This window comes from Lynx rufus, unplaced genomic scaffold (genome assembly GCF_022079265.1).
Source record: "Lynx rufus isolate CCGP_SWC_20201006 ecotype Redwood Valley unplaced genomic scaffold, mLynRuf1.p SCAF_13, whole genome shotgun sequence".
Taxonomy (NCBI): Eukaryota; Metazoa; Chordata; class Mammalia; order Carnivora; family Felidae; genus Lynx; species Lynx rufus.
The window spans coordinates 30,259,729-30,279,354 of NW_025814827.1; the positions used below are offsets into that span (position 1 = coordinate 30,259,729).

The 19,626-nt window shown below is 41.6% G+C and overlaps 1 protein-coding gene across 1 annotated transcript; it reads right to left on the minus strand.

Annotated features, from left to right (window-relative positions):
• Positions 1–13,470: 13,470 nt before the first annotated feature.
• Positions 13,471–19,375, minus strand: B2M (beta-2-microglobulin). The gene is made up of 4 exons (XM_047075165.1): positions 19,275–19,375; positions 15,800–16,075; positions 15,234–15,261; positions 13,471–13,993 (listed from the first exon to the last, which is right to left on the minus strand). Exons 1-3 carry the CDS (start codon positions 19,339–19,341, stop codon positions 15,248–15,250), a joined length of 357 nt encoding a protein of 118 aa, XP_046931121.1. The 5' UTR covers positions 19,342–19,375; the 3' UTR covers positions 13,471–13,993; positions 15,234–15,247.
• Between the last annotated feature and the right edge of the window lie 251 nt (positions 19,376–19,626).

Consider the following 19,626-nt stretch of genomic DNA (forward strand, 5'->3'; position numbering starts at 1 on the left):
GTCCAGCACCCTGCCTAAGGTAGCATATCTACCAAGAGCCAAACTGAGAAAGTCCCCTGACAGCATGAGTTTAAAGCAGGACCTAAAGAGAGGACTGGAGAGATTTGTCCAAAGGTCAGAAATGAATTATAAACAGAAGAGCAAGAACTCATATATTAAAAGACAATTAGATCAAAATAGGGACTATGAATTCTCGATGCGTATCACAATTCTGAAAAAAGTTCTGTTCACTCAGAAAGGGAACCAGCAAGTTGAGAACTCCAGTATATTCTATAGGGATAGTAAAGAGGCCAGTAGGACACTACCTTTTTGAAGGTTAAAAGAGAAGGTCTGAGACCTCTAAAATCTCTGTTTCTGATCTTCAGCGAGATTCCATGGGATATTATGATGCTAGAAGACTAGGCTGTTCTTTACCAAAAAGTAAACCTAATAACAAGCATGAAGGTAATGAATTGAAAGTGGATAATGCTAGAAACCAAAATTATGAAGTTGGAAACTAAACTTCAATGAATTAGAAAATGAAAATTAAAAAACAAAAACAAAAAACAAAAAACCTAGAAGCCAAGAGTCCAAGGAGAGATAACGCAAATTTTTGCCCCTAAAACCTTAATGGCTATATCACAGACAAAATATTTATTATATTAAGGAAAGACCTTGAATTTTTCCTCAAGAGCTTAGGGTATAAGAAATAAAGTAAAAAGCAACAGCCCAAAGATATTGGGAGAGTGACAGAAGACAAAAACTAGCAAAGAAGGGTGGGTGATGGGTATTGAGCAGGGCACCTTTTGGGATGAGCACTGGGTGTTGTATGGAAACCAATTTGTCAATAAATTTCATATATAAAAAAAAAACTAGCAAAGAAAATATTTATCAGTTCCTATATTGTTTCCATTTATGCCATGTTTTCATTAGGGATAGTGGGAAAAAAATGAGATATAACATATAAATAAAAATGAGATATAACATATAAATTTCTTAAAATAAACATCATAATAATAACAATGACCATTTCCTAATGTTTTATTTCTTTTAACGTTGTCAAAATATAATTAGAAAAACCTGGACATTAAATTAAATAATATTTTTCCAAAGCGATGTTCTTGGGAAGATGTACACCCAGTGCAATGCTGCTTCTCTTTGTCTGTTTGTTTTTAAATTCCAGTGTAATTAACACACAATGTTATATTAGTTTCAGGTGTACAGTATAGTGATTTGACAATTCTATACATTACTCAGTGCTCATCACAATACATGTAGTCTTAATTCCCTTCACCTATTTTACCCACCTCCCCACCCACCAGTTTGTTCTCTCTAGTTAAGAGTCTTTTTTGTCTTATTTTTCTTTGTTCATTTGTTTTGTTTCTTAAATTCTACATATGAGTGAAATCATATGGTATTCGTCTTTCCCTGACTTCTTTTACTTAGCTTTATACCCTTTAGATCCATCTATGTTGTTGCAAATGGCAAGATTTCATTCTATTTTATGGCTAAGTAATATTCTATTATATATATACCACATCTTCTTTATCCATTCATCTTATGAATATGTGGTCTGCTTCCATAATTTGGCTATTGTAAATCAACATAGGGACACATGTATCCCTCCAAATTAGTGTTTTTATATTCTTACAGAAAATACCCAGTACTGGAATTACTGGATTATACAATAATTCTGTTTTTAACGTTTTGAAGAACTTCCATACTGTTTTCCATAGTGGCTGCACCAGCTTGTATTCCCACCAACAGTACACAAATATCCCTTTTTCTCCACATCCTGGCCAACAACGTTTGTTCTTGCATTTTTGATGTTAGCCATTCTGATAGGTGTGAAGTGATATCTCATTGTGGTTTTGATTTGCATTTCCCTGATGATGAGTGATGTTGAGCATCTTTTCATGTCTTTTGGCCATTGTATATCTTCTTTGAAGAAATGTTTGTTCATGTCTCCTGCCCATTTTTAATTGGATTATTTGTTTTTGTGTGTGTGATGAGTTGTATAAATTCTTGGATATTAACTCTTTATCGGATATGTCACTTGCAAATATCTTCTCCCATTCAGTAGGCTATCTTTTAGTTTTGTTGGTTGTTTCCATTGCTGTGCAGAAGCTTTTGGTTTTGATGTAGTCCCAAAAGTTTATTTTTGTTTTTGTTTCCCTTGCCTCAGGAGACGTATGAAGAAAGATGTTATGGCTGATGTCAGACAAATTACTGCTTATGCTCTCTTTTAGGATTTTTATAGTTTCACATTTAGGTCCTTAATCTGTTTTGAGTTTATTTTTGTGTATGGTGTAAGAAAATGATCCAGTCATTTTCTTTTCATGGGGCTGTCCGGTTTTCCCAACACCATTTGTTGAAGACACTTTTTCCCATTGCATATTCTTGCTTTCCTTGCCATAGATTAATTGACCATGTAAATGTGGGTTTATTTCTGGGTTCTGTATTCAGTTCCATTGAAATATATGCCTATTTTTTTGCCAGTACCATACAATTTTGATTACTACAGCTTTGCAGTATATCTTGAAATCTGGGATTGTGATACCTCCAATTCTGTTCTTCTTTCTCAAGATTTCTCTGGCTATTTGGGATCTTTCATTGCTCCATACAAATTTTTTTTTTTTTTTTTTTTTTTTGATTTAGATAAATCTTTTTTATTTTTTTTTTTTTTTTTTTTTTTATTTTTTTTTTTTTATGAAGTTTATTGACAAATTGGTTTCCATACAACACCCAGTGCTCATCCCAAAAGGTGCCCTCCTCACTACCCATCACCCACCCGCCCCTCCCTCCCACCCCCCATCAACCCTCAGTTTGTTCTCAGTTTTTAACAGTCTCTTATGCTTTGGCTCTCTCCCACTCTAACGTCTTTTTTTTTTTTTCTCCCTTCCCCTCCCCCATGGGTTCCTGTTGAGTTTCTCAGGATCCACATAAGAGTGAAACCATATGGTATCTGTCTTTCTCTGTATGGCTTATTTCACTTAGCATCACACTCTCCAGTTCCATCCACGTTGCTACAAAAGGCCATATTTCATTTTTTCTCATTGCCACGTAGTATTCCATTGTGTATATAAACCACAATTTCTTTATCCATTCATCAGTTGATGGACATTTAGGCTCTTTCCATAATTTGGCTATTGTTGAGAGTGCTGCTATGAACATTGGGGTACAAGTGCCCCTATGCATCAGTACTCCTGTATCCCTTGGGTAGATTCCTAGCAGTGCTATTGCTGGGTCATAGGGTAGGTCTATTTTTAATTTTCTGAGGAACCTCCACACTGTTTTCCAGAGCGGCTGCACCAATTTGCATTCCCACCAACAGTGCAAGAGGGTTCCCGTTTCTCCACATCCTCTCCAGCATCTATAGTCTCCTGATTTGTTCATTTTGGCCACTCTGACTGGCGTGAGGTGATACCTGAGTGTGGTTTTGATTTGTATTTCCCTGATAAGGAGCGACGCTGAACATCTTTTCATGTGCCTGTTGGCCATCTGGATGTCTTCTTTAGAGAAGTGTCTATTCATGTTTTCTGCCCATTTCTTCACTGGGTTATTTGTTTTTCGGGTGTGGAGTTTGGTGAGCTCTTTATAGATTTTAGATACTAGCCCTTTGTCCGATATGTCATTTGCAAATATCTTTTCCCATTCCGTTGGTTGTCTTTTAGTTTTGTTGGTTGTTTCCTTTGCTGTGCAGAAGCTTTTTATCTTCATAAGGTCCCAGTAATTCACTTTTGCTTTTAATTCCCTTGCCTTTGGGGATGTGTCGAGTAAGAGATTGCTACGGCTGAGGTCAGAGAGGTCTTTTCCTGCTTTCTCCTCTAAGGTTCTGATGGTTTCCTGTCTCACATTTAGGTCCTTTATCCATTTTGAGTTTATTTTTGTAAATGGTGTGAGAAAGTGGTCTAGTTTCAACCTTCTGCATGTTGCTGTCCAGTTCTCCCAGCACCATTTGTTAAAGAGGCTGTCTTTTTTCCATTGGATGTTCTTTCCTGCTTTGTCAAAGATGAGTTGGCCATATGTTTGTGGGTCTAGTTCTGGGGTTTCTATTCTATTCCATTGGTCTGTGTGTCTGTTTTTGTGCCAATACCATGCTGTCTTGATGATGACAGCTTTGTAGTAGAGGCTGAAGTCTGGGATTGTGATGCCTCCTGCTTTGGTCTTCTTCTTCAAAATTCCTTTGGCTATTCGGGGCCTTTTGTGGTTCCATATGAATTTTAGGATTGCTTGTTCTAGTTTCGAGAAGAATGCTGGTGCAATTTTGATTGGGATTGCATTGAATGTGTAGATAGCTTTGGGTAGTATTGACATTTTGACAATATTTATTTTTCCAATCCATGAGCAGGGAATGTCTTTCCATTTCTTTAAATCTTCTTCAATTACCTTCATAAGCTTTCTATAGTTTTCAGCATACAGATCCTTTACATCTTTGGTTAGATTTATTCCTAGGTATTTTATGCTTTTTGGTGCAATTGTGAATGGGATCAGTTTCTTTATTTGTCTTTCTGTTGCTTCATTGTTAGTGTATAAGAATGCAACTGATTTTTGTACATTGATTTTGTATCCTGCAACTTTGCTGAATTCATGTATCAGTTCTAGCAGACTTTTGGTGGAGTCTATCGGATTTTCCATGTATAATATCATGTCATCTGCAAAAAGCGAAAGCTTGACTTCATCTTTGCCAATTTTGATGCCTTTGATTTCCTTTTGTTGTCTGATTGCTGATGCTAGAACTTCCAGCACTATGTTAAATAACAACGGTGAGAGTGGGCATCCCTGTCGTGTTCCTGATCTCAGGGAAAAAGCTCTCAGTTTTTCCCCATTGAGGATGATGTTAGCTGTGGGCTTTTCATAAATGGCTTTTATGATCTTTAAGTATGTTCCTTCTATCCCGACTTTCTCCAGGGTTTTTATTAAGAAAGGGTGCTGGATTTTATCAAAGGCCTTTTCTGCATCGATTGACAGGATCATATGGTTCTTCTCTTTTTTTTTGTTAATGTGATGTATCACGTTGATTGATTTGCGAATGTTGAACCAGCCCTGCATCCCAGGAATGAATCCCACTTGATCATGGTGAATAATTCTTTTTATATGCTGTTGAATTCGATTTGCTAGTATCTTATTGAGAATTTTGGCATCCATATTCATCAGGGATATTGGCCTGTAGTTCTCTTTTTTTACTGGGTCTCTGTCTGGTTTAGGAATCAAAGTAATACTGGCTTCATAGAATGAGTCTGGAAGTTTTCCTTCCCTTTCTATTTCTTGGAATAGCTTGAGAAGGATAGGTATTATCTCTGCTTTAAACGTCTGGTAGAACTCCCCTGGGAAGCCATCTGGTCCTGGACTCTTATTTGTTGGGAGATTTTTGATAACCGATTCAATTTCTTCGCTGGTTATGGGTCTGTTCAAGCTTTCTATTTCCTCCTGATTGAGTTTTGGAAGAGTGTGGGTGTTCAGGAATTTGTCCATTTCTTCCAGGTTGTCCAATTTGTTGGCATATAATTTTTCATAGTATTCCCTGATAATTGTTTGTATCTCTGAGGGATTGGTTGTAATAATTCCATTTTCATTCATGATTTTATCTATTTGGGTCATCTCCCTTTTCTTTTTGAGAAGCCTGGCTAGAGGTTTGTCAATTTTGTTTATTTTTTCAAAAAACCAACTCTTGGTTTCGTTGATCTGCTCTACAGTTTTTTTAGATTCTATATTGTTTATTTCTGCTCTGATCTTTATTATTTCTCTTCTTCTGCTGGGTTTAGGCTGCCTTTGCTGTTCTGCTTCTATTTCCTTTAGGTGTGCTGTTAGATTTTGTATTTGGGATTTTTCTTGTTTCTTGAGATAGGCCTGGATTGCGATGTATTTTCCTCTCAGGACTGCCTTCGCTGCGTCCCAAAGCGTTTGGATTGTTGTATTTTCATTTTCGTTTGTTTCCATATATTTTTTGATTTCTTCTCTGATTGCCTGGTTGACCCACTCATTCGTGAGTAGGGTGTTCTTTAACCTCCATGCTTTTGGAGGTTTTCCAGACTTTTTCCTGTGGTTGACTTCAAGCTTCATAGCATTGTGGTCTGAAAGTATGCATGGTATAATTTCAATTCTTGTAAACTTATGAAGGGCTGATTTGTGACCCAGTATATGATCTATCTTGGAGAATGTTCCATGTGCACTCGAGAAGAAAGTATATTCTGTTGCTTTGGGATGCAGAGTTCTAAATATATCTGTCAAGTCCATCTGATCCAGTGTCTCATTCAGGGCCCTTGTTTCTTTATTGACCGTGTGTCTAGATGATCTATCCATTTCTGTAAGTGGGGTGTTAAAGTCCCCAGCAATTACCACATTCTTATCAATAAGGTTGCTTCTGTTTATGAGTAATTGTTTTATATATTTGGGGGCTCCGGTATTCGGCGCATAGACATTTATAATTGTTAGCTCTTCCTGATGGATAGACCCTGTAACTATTATATAATGTCCTTCTTCATCTCTTGTTACAGCCTTTAATTTAAAGTCTAGTTTGTCTGATATAAGTATGGCTACTCCAGCTTTCTTCTGGCTTCCAGTAGCATGATAAATAGTTCTCCATCCCCTCACTCTGAATCTAAAGGTGTCCTCAGGTCTAAAATGAGTCTCTTGTAGACAGCAAATAGATGGGTCTTGTTTTTTTATCCATTCTGATACCCTATGTCTTTTGGTTGGCGCATTTAATCCATTTACATTCAGTGTTATTATAGAAAGATACGGGTTTAGAGTCATTGTGATGTCTGTATGTTTTATGCTTGTAGTGATGTCTCTGGTACTTTGTCTCACAGGGTCCCCCTTAGGATCTCTTGTAGGGCTGGTTTAGTGGTGACAAATTCCTTCAGTTTTTGTTTGTTTGGGAAGACCTTTATCTCTCCTTCTATTCTAAATGACAGACTTGCTGGATAAAGGATTCTTGGCTGCATATTTTTGCTGTCTAGCACCCTGAAAATCTCGTGCCAATTCTTTCTGGCCTGCCAAGTTTCAAAAGAGAGATCAGTCACGAGTCTTATAGGTCTCCCTTTATATGTGAGGGCACGTTTACCCCTTGCTGCTTTCAGAATTTTCTCTTTATCCTTGTATTTTGCCAGTTTCACTATGATATGTCGTGCAGAAGATCGATTCAAGTTACGTCTGAAGGGAGTTCTCTGTGCCTCTTGGATTTCAATGCCTTTTTCCTTCCCCAGTTCAGGGAAGTTCTCAGCTATGATTTCTTCAAGTACCCCTTCAGCACCTTTCCCTCTCTCTTCCTCCTCTGGGATACCAATTATGCGTAAATTATTTCTTTTTAGTGTATCACTTAGTTCTCTAATTTTCCCCTCATACTCCTGGATTTTTTTATCTCTCTTTTTCTCAGCTTCCTCTTTTTCCATAACTTTATCTTCTAGTTCACCTATTCTCTCCTCTGCCTCTTCCATCCGAGCTGTGGTCGTTTGCATTTTGTTTTCCATTTCCTTTAAAGCGTTTTTCAGCTCCTCGTGCCTGTTCATTAGTCCCCTGATGTCTGTAGCAAGAGATTCTCTGCTGTCCTGTATGCTGTTTTCCAGCCCAGCGATTAATTTTATGACTATTATTCTAAATTCACTTTCTGTTATATTATTTAAATCCTTTTTGATCAGCTCATTAGCTGTTGTTATGTCCTGGAGATTCTTCTGGGGTGAATTCTTCCGCTTGGTCATTTTGGATAGTCCCTGGTGTGGTGAGGGCCTGCAGGGCACTTCCCCTGTGCTGTGGTGTATAACTGGAGTTGGTGGGCGGGGCCGCAGTCCGACCTGATGTCTGCCCCCAGCCCACCGCTGGGGCCACAGTCAGACTGGTGTGTGCCTTCTCTTCCCCTCTCCTAGGGGCGGGATTCACTGTGGGGTGGCGTGGCCCGTCTGGGCTACTTGCACACTGCCAGGCTTGTGATGCTGGGGATCTGGCGTATTAGCTGGGGTGGGAAGGCAAGGTGCACGGCGGCAGGGGGGGCAGGCTTAGCTCGCTTCTCCTTAGGTGATCCACTTCAGGAGGGGCCCTGTGCAGCCGGAGGGAGTCAGATCGCTGCCGGAGGTTTGGCTCCGCAGAAGCACAGAGTTGGGTGTTCGCGCGGAGCGAGCAATTTCCCTGGCCGGAGCCGGTTCCCTTTGGGATTTTGGCTGGGGGATGGGCGGGGGAGATGGCGCTGGCGAGCGCCTTTGTTCCCCGCCAAACTGAGCTCTGTCGTCCGGGGGCTCCGCAGCTCACCCTCCCTTTGTCCTCCAGCCTTCCCGCTTTCTGAGCAGAGCTGTTAACTTATGACCTCCCAGACGCTAAGTCGCGCTTGCTGTCGGAACACAGTCCGTCAGGCCCCTCCGCTTTTGCAAGCCGGACTCGGGGGCTCTGCTTGGCCGGCGAGCCGCCCCTCCGCCCCGGCTCCCTCCCGCCAGTCCGTGGAGCGCGCACCGCCTCGCCGCCCTTCCTACCCTCTTCCGTGGGCCTCTCGTCTGCACTTGGGTCCGGTGACTCTGTTCTGCTAATCCTCTGGCGGTTTTCTGGGTTATTTAGGCAGGTGTAGGTGGAATCTAAGTGATCAGCAGGACGCGCGGTGAGCCCAGCGTCCTCCTACGCCGCCATCTTCTTCTGTTCCGATCGCTCCATACAAATTTTAGGACAATTTGTTCTAGTTCTATGGAAAATGCTTTTGGCATTGTGATAGGAATTACAGTAAATCTGTAGATTGCTTTTGATGGTATGGACATTTCAACAATATTGTTTCTCCCAATCCACCATGAACATGGACTATCTTTCTATTTATTTGTGTCATCTTCAGTTTCAACAATGACTTTTTTTCTTTTAATAAAAATCTCCTGAAAAGCTAACCATGCCACATTGAACAGTCATAAGTGATCATCTCTGAGTGGTGAGACTAACAAGATTTTTTTTTTTTTCTTTTCTGCCTGTATAAACATCTTACTTTTTAAAAACAATGAGCTATGCTCAAATAATAAAAGCTGTAAAAATTCGAATCATACAGCAGTATGCAGAATGATATATTTTTTAAAAAGTCTACTTTCAATTGTTCTGGACTTTTGGGAAAGATGGCTAAGTAGGAGGACCCTAAACTCACCTTGTCCCATGGACACAACTATAGATAACACTCACATCAGTGTAAAACCAAGAAAAATACCTGAAGACTGGCAAAACAAACCCTACAACGAAATGTACAGAAGCCACAATGAAGAGGGTAGGAAGGGCAGAGATGAGCTGGGGAGCTAGACCCCGAATGTCTGGTTGCTGGAGGGAGAGAGTTGTGGGTGTGTAAGGGGAGAAAAATAGACTATCACACCGGGTAGCCTGCATGAGGAAGAGGAATCCTCATAACATTTGGCTTTGAAAAACAGAGGCGCTGAATTTTGTGAGTTCTTACAACCAGCAGGACTTAAAGCCTAGAACTTTAAAAATCAGCAGCCCTTAGGAGAGCAATAGGAAACTGAGTCTGTGTCCTTAAAGAGATAGCACAACAAATAGCCCATAGAGATAAGGCATAGAAGCAGCTGTCAAAAAACCTCCTGGGGCATATGCGAGGGAGAATTATTTACTAAATCACTTAAGTTTGGTGAAGGACTTCTCCAGGAAGTCCCTCCCCCACCCCCCAGCATAAACACAGGGCCACCTGCGGAAACCAGCACAGCTGTTGGTTTTCACTACCTAACTGCTTATGCCACACCCTGTGCCCTCCAGCTGGGCCTGCCTCAGTCTTAGAGTTGTAGGTCCCCTCCCCTGGAAGACTGGTGCAAACCTTGCCAACCCTGTGTATCCAGACTGTGCACTCTGTGGGACCTTATTCCTGGCAGTGACAGTGGCAGGTCACCTCCCACGGAGGACACACGCACCTTATTAAAACTGCTTGCCTCAGCTGGCCCCAGTCTTGGTAGCAGCTGTGCATCTCCTGTGGAAAAGGACGAGTGCGAACAATTTGTGGGCACTGTGGCCCCCACCTACTTGTGCTTTGTGGAGCAGCCCCAACCAGCCCTGGTCTCTGTGGCAGCTGCTTATCCCCTGTGGAAAAGGATTGGCATCACCTTGTTGAAAGTAGTGGGCAGGGCACACAGAAACAGACACAGAGAGTTAGACAAAATGAGACAGATGAATATGTCACAAATGAAAGAACAGGACAAAATTACAGCAAAAGACCTAAACGAAATGGAGATAGGTAATATGCTTGATAGAGAATTTAAAATAATGAGCATAAAGATACTCACTAGACTTGAAAAAAGACTGGAGGACAGCCTGAGACCCTTAACAAGCAGATAAAAAAGAACCAATCAAAGATAAATAACACAATAATTGAAATAAAAAATATACTAGGGTCACTTGAGTGGCTCAGTCAATTAAGTATCTGACTCTTGATTTCAGCTCAGGTCATGATCTCAGAGTTTGTGAGTTTGAGCCCCACATGCAGTTCTGTGCTGACATCACAGAGCCTGCTTGGGATTCTGTTTCCCTCTCTCTCTGCCTCTCCCCCACTAACTCTCTGTCTCTCAAAATAAATAAATAAATAAACATTAAAAAAAATTTAAATACACTAGATGGAATAAATAACAGGTTAGAAGAAGCAGAAGAATGAATCACCAATCTGGAGGACAGAGTATTGGGAAGTAATTAAGCTGAGCAAGTGAGAGAAGAAAAATTATGCGAAATTAGAATAGACTCGGGGAACTCAGTGACTCCATCAACTGTAATAACATTCACATTAGGGATCCCAGAGAAGAATAAGAGAGAGAAAAGGGAGAAGAAAATTTATTTAAAGAAATAAGGGCTAAAAACTTTGCAAATTTGCGGCAGGAAACAGAAATGTAGATCCAGTAGGCACAGAGCTCTCCCAACAAAATCAACCAAGGAGGTCCACAGAAGACATATAGTAATTGAAATGTCAAAAAGCAGTGATAAAGAATCTTAAAAGCAGCAAGAGGAAAGAAAACACATACAATGGAAATGCCAGAAGTCTATCAGCAGATTATTCAACAGAAACTTAGCCGGTCAGAAGTAAGTGGGCATAATATCTTTAAAGTGCTGAATGGGAAAAATCCACAGTTCAAGTGTCCACTGATAGAAGAATGGATAAAGAGGGGTATATGTACATATACAATGGAATATTATTCAGCCAAAAAAAAAAAGGATAAAATCTTGCCATTTGTAACAACATGGATGGCTCTAGAAGAGTACAATGCTAAGGTAAATAAGCCAACCAGACAAAGACAAATACCATATGATTTCACTCATATGTTGAACTTAGAGACAAAACAAATAAAGAAAAAAGAGACAAACCAAAAACAGACTTTTAACTACAGAGAGCAAACTCTGGTTACCAGAGGGAAGAAGAGGATGGGTGAGATAGGTGAAGGTTATTAAAAGTACAGTTATCAGGGCACCTGGGTGACTCAGTTGGTTGAGCGTCTGACTTCAGCTCAAGTCATGATCTCATGGTTCATGAGTTTGAGCCCCACGTCAGGCTCTGTGCTGTCAGCTCAGAGCCTGGAGCCTGCTTCGGATTCTGTGTCTCCCCCTCTCTCTCTCTGCTCTTCCCTGCTTGTGCTCTGTCTCTGTCTCTGTCTCTCAAAACTAAACATTAAAAAAAATTTTTTTAATAAATAAAAGTAGTTATCTTGTTGAGCCCTGACTTAATATATGGAATTGTTGAATCTCTAAATTGTATACCTGAAATGAATATAACACTGTATGTTAACCACACTGAAATTAAAATTTTTAAAAAATAAAAGTAAAAAGTCTACTTTTATCTTACTCCTGCCATTTTAGGGCCTGCCTGTTGTTAAGAGGCTATTGAATACATTTCTGGACCTTTTTCTGTGGGTGTATCTGCTTAAAGAGGTTGAGAAAAAAATTTTAAGGCCATTTCAAAATATATAAAATGGGAGCACCTGGGTCTGATAAGCATCTGCCTTTGGCTCAGGTTATGATCTCACAGTTCATGAGTTCAAGCCCTACATCGGGCTCTCTACTTTCCACACAGAACCTGCTTCAGATCCTCTGTCTCCCCACCTTCTCTGTCCCTTCCCCGCTCACACGTGTGTGCTTGCTCACTCTCTGGCTCTCTCTCTCAGAAATACATAAATAAATAACTTAAAAAATATATATATATATATAGAGAGAGAGAGAGACAGAGAGATCAGAAGTACCAGCTCAGCTTGGAACACCTGAGATAGGCAAATGCTGATGCTCTGAACAAGGGGTGAGCAGGATTTCTGCCATAGCTGCCAAACTCTGGTCACCATTCTTAATAAATATTACACACAAACCACTAAGCTACAGTCACAGCCTTGTCTCGATGTTCCTTGTAGGTCTTTGGGTCAACAGAGAAGTTCCAGGTTAAAATTGCTGAATTCTGATTCAAATTTCTGTATTCCTTTGGATTCTCTCTTCCAGATGTTTTTCCCTACATGAACTTGATGAATTGCCTTAGTCAATGACTCCCACCTGAGAGCTTTTTCTCACTGTCACTTGCTTTGGTCATTTAAGGTATGGGATCCTCTTGGGCCTGCAGGTCTAGACCCTGCAGGTCTAGAACCTGCATCATATCATATACTGTCTTTTTCTGGTTTCTTGGGCCCTTCTAAATTTTTCTCAAAGGGAGAATTGTAAGAAAATGCAAGAGAACTGTTTAATAAAAACTAAAAATTTTAAAAAGCCATTACATGAATTGGAGAGTGATGGTTACACACTGAGAGAACCCAGTGGGGTCCAAAATGTAGTAATCTCTGTCATAAGAGATTGCAGCGGGGAGCCTGGGTGGTTGTCGGTTGAGCGTCTGACTTCAGCTCAGTTCATGGGTTCATCTCACAGTTCGTGGGTTCGAGCCCTGCATCGGGCCCTGTGTGGACGGCTCAGAGCCTGGAGCCTGCTTCAGATTCTGTGTCTCCCTCTCGCTCTGCCCCTCCCCCACTCACACTCTGTCTCTGTCTCTCAAAAATGAATGTTAAAAAAAAATTAAAAAAAAAAAAGGAACAGAACACTGGCTAAAAGACAGAGGCATGTTTTTTATGCCAGCAGAGCACTGTGTCACCCTAAGTCATTTAATTTGCCTGGGATCCCATTCCTCATCTGTACAATGCAGATCACTGAGGCCCTGTCCACTGTGAGTTAAGCCCTATATAACAGTGGTTTACACTCTTCTCCGAGTGACTCTTGAAGACTGTTTTCCTGTTTTATAATTTTTTTTAATGTTTATTTATTTTTGAGAGAGAGAGCAAGAGACAGAGCATGAGCAGTGGAGGGGCAGAGAGAAAGAAAGGGAGACACAGAATCAGAAGCAGGCTCCAGGCTCTGAGCTGTCAGCACAGAGCCCAACGCGGGGCTCAAACTCACAAACTGTGAGATAGTGACCTGAGCTGAAGTCGGACACTCAACCAACTGAGCCACCCAGGCGCCCCCTGTTTTCCTGTTTTAAAACAAAGGGCTAACAGAGGGAGTAAAATATAAGAAACTGAACACATCAAGTTTTTACCATTGTTTTAATTAGTAAAACAAAATCAACAGAAGTCAAATTATATGCAACAATGGCTCTAACATGCAAGAAGTCAATAGGAATTTTATGTAGGAAATGCCTTATGCACTATAACAGTTTACCAATAATTTGACAGCTATCTTTCAAAACATTTCCCAATTCCCAGCAGAGTATGCAAATTGGAAGTTAATTCTAAACATGCATAGCTATATTCTTATTGAGTTTTGTGTGAAGAGACTGGAGAGTTCATATCTGGCAAAGATACTAATGGTGAACATGAGGATGCTCTCCTCCCTACCCCACCTCTAAGCTTCCAGCCCTGAAACGTACATCTATATGCCCAGACAGGTCAAATATGCCAGACAGTGCCCATTAGAGAATTATCAAGTAGATTATACTTGTATTATCATCAATATAACTTTATGATTTGTATAATGGAACATAAAAGGCTAACAGCATTAAAAAGAATGCAGGATTTGGGAATAGTCCAATTTAAATGCACTATCTTCAAACCTGAAAAAAAAAGAAAAAAGTCTTGTTAGCAAATGCATTTATTTTATTTTATTTGGATTACAGATCACATCAACACACTTGTCTAACTTCTGCTGTGTAAGTCACTGTTTGTAAAAGAAATAGCTGCAGACAGTTATCCAAACCCATTACCAAGAGCATATCCCATTAATTTATCCCATTGGTTTTCCTATAACCTTAGAGGAAAGAATGCTGGTATTAGAGGTAGGGTCCTGGCTCTCCCATTTAGTAACTGTGTGACTCTGGGCAGGTCACCCAAACTCTCTGATGCTCTCTCAAATCGATTTCCCTGTGCTAGAACATAATGGGAAATTTGAATAGGTTTTTGCTATGATGGTACCCTATGAAGTAGAATTTCACTGAAAAGCTGTATTTTCTACCTCTGTATTCCAACCAACAATGCAGAGAAGTCCAATTCCTCCCTCTCTCATGCTGCTAGAAGTTTCTGTAGATACATATATTATAGTATCTTTACATTGCATCATAAAAATGTTTCCATTTCTTGTATTTAAAAAAAAATTTTTTTGAGAGAGAGAGAGCAAGACACAGACAGTGAGCAGAGAGGGGCAGAGAGAAAGACAGGGAGACACAGAATCTGAAGCAGGCTCCAGCCTCTGAGCTGTCAGCACAGAGCCTGATGCAGGGCTCAAACCCATGAACCGTGAGATCATGACCTGAGCCAAAGTCGAACACTTAACCAACCGAGCCACCCAGGCGCCCCTCCATTTCTCTCCTCTATTGGACTGGAGCCTCTAGAAGGCAAACACAGTGCCCACACACTAAGGCTGAACAAGAGACTGAAGGAACAGGATGTCTGCAGAATCATGTCACTCCTCTCTTCCGGCTGAATAACAAAGCAACTGCTATGCAAAGGAAGAGAACAGTTCATTTCTGAAGGCCCAGAGATGCACACTGTAGAAGTGGAAGAAGAAAGATCAAACCTTCGCAGGAAATGTAGGTAAACTGGCTGTCCCTATCCTGTTACACCACTCCAACAGCTCCTCTGACTTTGTTTAGAGGGCTAGGGACGCCGGCAGCATTAGACTAGGGCTACATACCTTTCTCATGCCACTCCACAGGAAAAGAAAATGTATTCCGTGTAGGATTATTTCTTGCCTGCTGAAATGCTATCCTGATTAATATATTTCCTATAATGAGGGTTATCCTATTAGAGTTGTCTTTAGTCCCCAGGACAGTGAAACAAGAAAGTATTTTCACCTACCTCCATGATGCTGGTTACTTATCTCGCTCTACAAAAAAGAAAATGGAGAAAGACAGTAAGTTTTACTTTTAAAATACCATATGCTAACAAATGTCTAAAACTGTTACAAATGAGGCTGTTAGAATAGCCTGCTGTCCCTAACCATGAATACTCAGTAGGGCCCAACCTTGCCTACTAGGCTCAGATCCCAACCCATCAAGGGAGTACTGGATAAGGAACTAGGATAGCAGGTCTCACAAAGGCCTGTGCCCCCCTGAGACTTTTGATGGTTCTACATATCCATGAGGCTGTCAGGAAAGCCCAAAGAAGCTAGCAGGTAAGAAACATTAGGAGTTTGTGTGCATTTGTGCAACTGCTGGTTACTGCTGCTCCCTGTTTTTGCTACAGGGAAACTACTGTTTTAGGGATCATGCTGTGCAGAGGTCTCTCAAGGTGCCACTAATCAGAGCTTTACAATGTTCCCTGTCAATTGCAGTATGCAGATTTTTTTATATCAAAGCGTCTTTAAGCTGTGCCTATTCTCAGATACAACTGTCAGTAGCTAAGGAAAGAACTTAAAAACTTACCCCACATAACGACCTTGGGCTCACTGAGAGTAGTATGATTCACCTGGCAGCTATACTCATCTTCGACAGTGGGAGTAAATTCGGTGTGGACCAGAAGATAGAAAGTCCAGTCCCTGTTGAAGGACAGATCTGTCTGTTCCGCTTCCATCTTCTTTCCATTCTTCATCAAGGTGATATCAATTTGTGGTGGGTGGAACCCCGAAACGTAGCAGTTCAGAAAATTTGGCTTTCCATTCTCTGCTGGGTGACGGGAGTAAACCTGAACCTTTGGAGAATCTGAGGGACATCAAGGAAAGACAAATGAAAGTTGCACGGTATTTCACTTGGGGCCACCTTGGTCTAAAGCTAGATTGGGCAACAAATGTTTATTTTTTTTTTTAATTTTTTTTTCAACATTTATTTTTTTGGGGACAGAGAGAGACAGAGCATGAACGGGGGAGGGGCAGAGAGAGAGGGAGACACAGAATCGGAAACAGGCTCCAGGCTCTGAGCCATCAGCCCAGAGCCCGACGCGGGGCTCGAACTCACGGACTGCGAGATCGTGACCTGGCTGAAGTCGGACGCTTAACCGACTGCGCCACCCAGGCGCCCCTGGGCAACAAATGTTTAAATTTGATCACTGATTTCTCCCAATTCCATTTCCACTCTGTCTACTTTTCCAAAAAGCTACCCATTTTGAGGGATAAACCATGATTTAGTATCTTTTTCACATACTTTCTCTACTCGTGGCTTTTTGGTTTTTTTCTACAGATTTCTAATAGTATTGTCTTCTGTCACCGGAGTTTGTGCCAAATCTTTAAGACCTTTATGTGGAGACTCTCAAGAACTTCTGATGGCTTCTCAGCACCCATATAATTCCTCAACACATGTCTCAAGAGTCCTCATGATTTGGCCCCACCCTCCTTTTCAAACTTCATTTCTCATTTCATACACTCTCCATAATAGCCACATCAAAAAACTCATGTTGGGGCGCCTCGGTGGCTCGGTCGGTTGGGCATCCGACTTTGGCTCAGGTCATGATCTCACAGTCCATGAGTTCGAGCCCCATGTCGGGCTCTGTGCTGACTGCTCAGAGCCTGGAGCCTATTTTGGATTCTGTGTCTCCCTCTCTCTCTGACCCTCCCCCATTCATGCTCTGTCTCTGTCTCAAAAATAAATAAACGTTAAAAAAATTAAAAAAAATTAAAAAAAAACCTCATGTTACTGTACTTTGTTTCAGCCTATCTTTTTTTTTTTTTTTTTTTAATGTTTACTACTTTCTTTTTTGGTTCATGCTCCTGCCTAGACCCACACCCATCTGACTTCTCAATATGTATTAAGTGTCTAGAATAGTGCCTGGCACATACCAATTGCTCTGTAAGTAGCACATGTTGTTATTAGTATTACCTCAAACAAAACTTAAATGCCTACAGAAGTCAGAAGATACCATAAATGAGTGATATGGGCTTGGTAAGAACATTATGGAAGGGTGAAGACCGTGGCAAAAGGGAAAGAACATATTCTCCATTTTGACTAAGTGAAGTAATGTGTATAAGAGTGGGATTTGCATTTTTAATTAGAACCCTCAAGTGATTGCTACAACTAGCCATGTTGGAAATACATTGCTGCTACAGAATGTTTTTCCAAAATGAGATGCATAACTAGATCTACCCTGGGGATATGGAAAGAAACTATCAAAAACTCTACTTCCATATTTTTCATCCAAAGAAGAGAAGTATTACTGCTACTAAGCACACAGACTGACACTAATTCATGTGTATAATTCACTTTTAAATACACACACATGCAGGGTACAAGATCACTAAAAGGCAACTCCTCCATGTCCAGGATGTGATAGGGAGGAGTGCCAGGATATTCTGACCAAATATATCTGTCTACAAACACCCCATCATCAAAGGAAAGATCACCAGCCCCAATAGGAGCTACACTGGGGATCCCAATGAAGCTTTGATTTTTTTTCATTAAGTTAAAGTGAGGACAAATCAGAAAGCTTTTTATATTGGAGCTTCTAATAATTAGAACATAATAAATACCACAAGAATCAGAGCACAAGTTCATCAGGCCTAGAATTCTCTCTATGAGGGAGCCAGGCAGGGTTCTGCAAGAACATCACAATAATCTCTTCTGAGAGGAAGATGAGTATCAGATAAGCCTTGGTTTGTTTCTGGGCTCAGCCACTTACTGGCTCTGTGACTTTTGGACAGCTCTTCTGAAGCTTAATTGAAAAATCAACTTATGTGCACAGTGAAAACCCACACAGGGACAGAGCAAAAAATAGACCTCCCCCACAACAGCAATCATCATTACCCATTTCTTATGTATCTTCTAGAAGTGATCTATTCATGGCATGTATTATCCTAGAAATTTTCAAAGTAAGATTTTTCTTTTAATGTCAGCTTATTTTTTTTAAGATTTCTATAGTTGCCAGCAAATATCAATAATAGTAATTGTGCTTTACTTTGTAAACAGATTATAAATACCTTTATCTCATGATCAAGAGATCCAGCTTCACAGAGGCTTTTGTGAGGGGAAAATGTGAGAGGGTCTGGTATATTGAAAGGTATTTAGACCGTGCTCAGGATCTAGAGTGTCCATGACAGACAACCTGGCCAACCAGGTTGATTATCCTTATCACTGGTTTTACAATCTCCCTGACTTGTAAACCTTCGCTTTTTCAAAACAGAAAGTAGAGGCTTAGTTTTTATTGGAAAGAACCAGGCAAAGAGCCGAAGAGGAAGCCCTCTGTGAAGAAAAGGCAACAAGGCCCGAATGCTCTCCAGCTTGCTAGCAAGAATCTCACACCCGAAGGTCCCCGGCACGCTCCTTACCATTAACTAGTAGCTCTTATGATTATTCAAAGCGACATGTAATGGCAACAAGTGAATTAAATGATGTGAAAGCGCTTTGTAACACCTCAAAGCAGTCTACAAATGCCACGTGCGGATCCCTCCCCTGTTTGTTGGGCGGGTGAACCCGCCGGGCGTGCCGGAGAAATCCGCGATCCGAGTGGAGTAGAGTTGCAGGGACCGAGGTACCTGCGCGGTGCCTCCCGCAAACCCAGTCGGATGTCTCCACCCATTCACAGCCTGGGATCCCGCGTCCTTAGGACCCGCCTTCCAGCCCTCCCAGGCAGCTGCGCTCGGGAAGCTAGAGGTTACGCGGAAGAGAAACCCTCCCCCACCTCGGTCGTTCCGAAGTCTGTCATCACCCCGAAACTTTGTCCTGACCCACCTGGCACGGGCACGCCGAAGGCGTCCCCCGTCCCTCTCTCCCGAAGAAGAAAAAGGAGACTTGTGTCCTGGGCTCACACCGCTCCCCACTGCCCGGCCACCCCACCGCTACCCGGCCCGGAGACCAAGCCCGCGGCTAGTCCCCAGGGAGGAGAAGGAGTGGGTGACTTACAGAGTTAAAGCTGAGAGAGCCAAACAGATCGGGGTACAGAAGAGGAAGGGCTAGAACAAGAGGGGACACTCACGCTGGACGGCATCCAGGTGGGACAGATAGAGCAGTCCGAGCAGGACCAAGACCACAAAACGCGCCATTGCTAGCAGAGCAGCGCCAGAAGTAGGACTGGCCAGCCCGCCCTGCGCCTCTACTTATATGCCACGCGCGCACAGCCAATCAGAGCGCTTACTGCAGGGGCCGTCACTTGTCTCCTAGCGCGCGGTGCCGGGCCAGGTTAGAGAGGGGGACTTCCCCGTTTTCAGTTTCATTTTCCTATAAAGTCCCTTGATGCTTAGAAAGGCTTGGGCTGGGCCGAGTAGTTTTGCTGTCTATAAACCCGCGCCCTTCGATTTGGGGTGCACGCCAGAGCTTGTGCGGAGGGC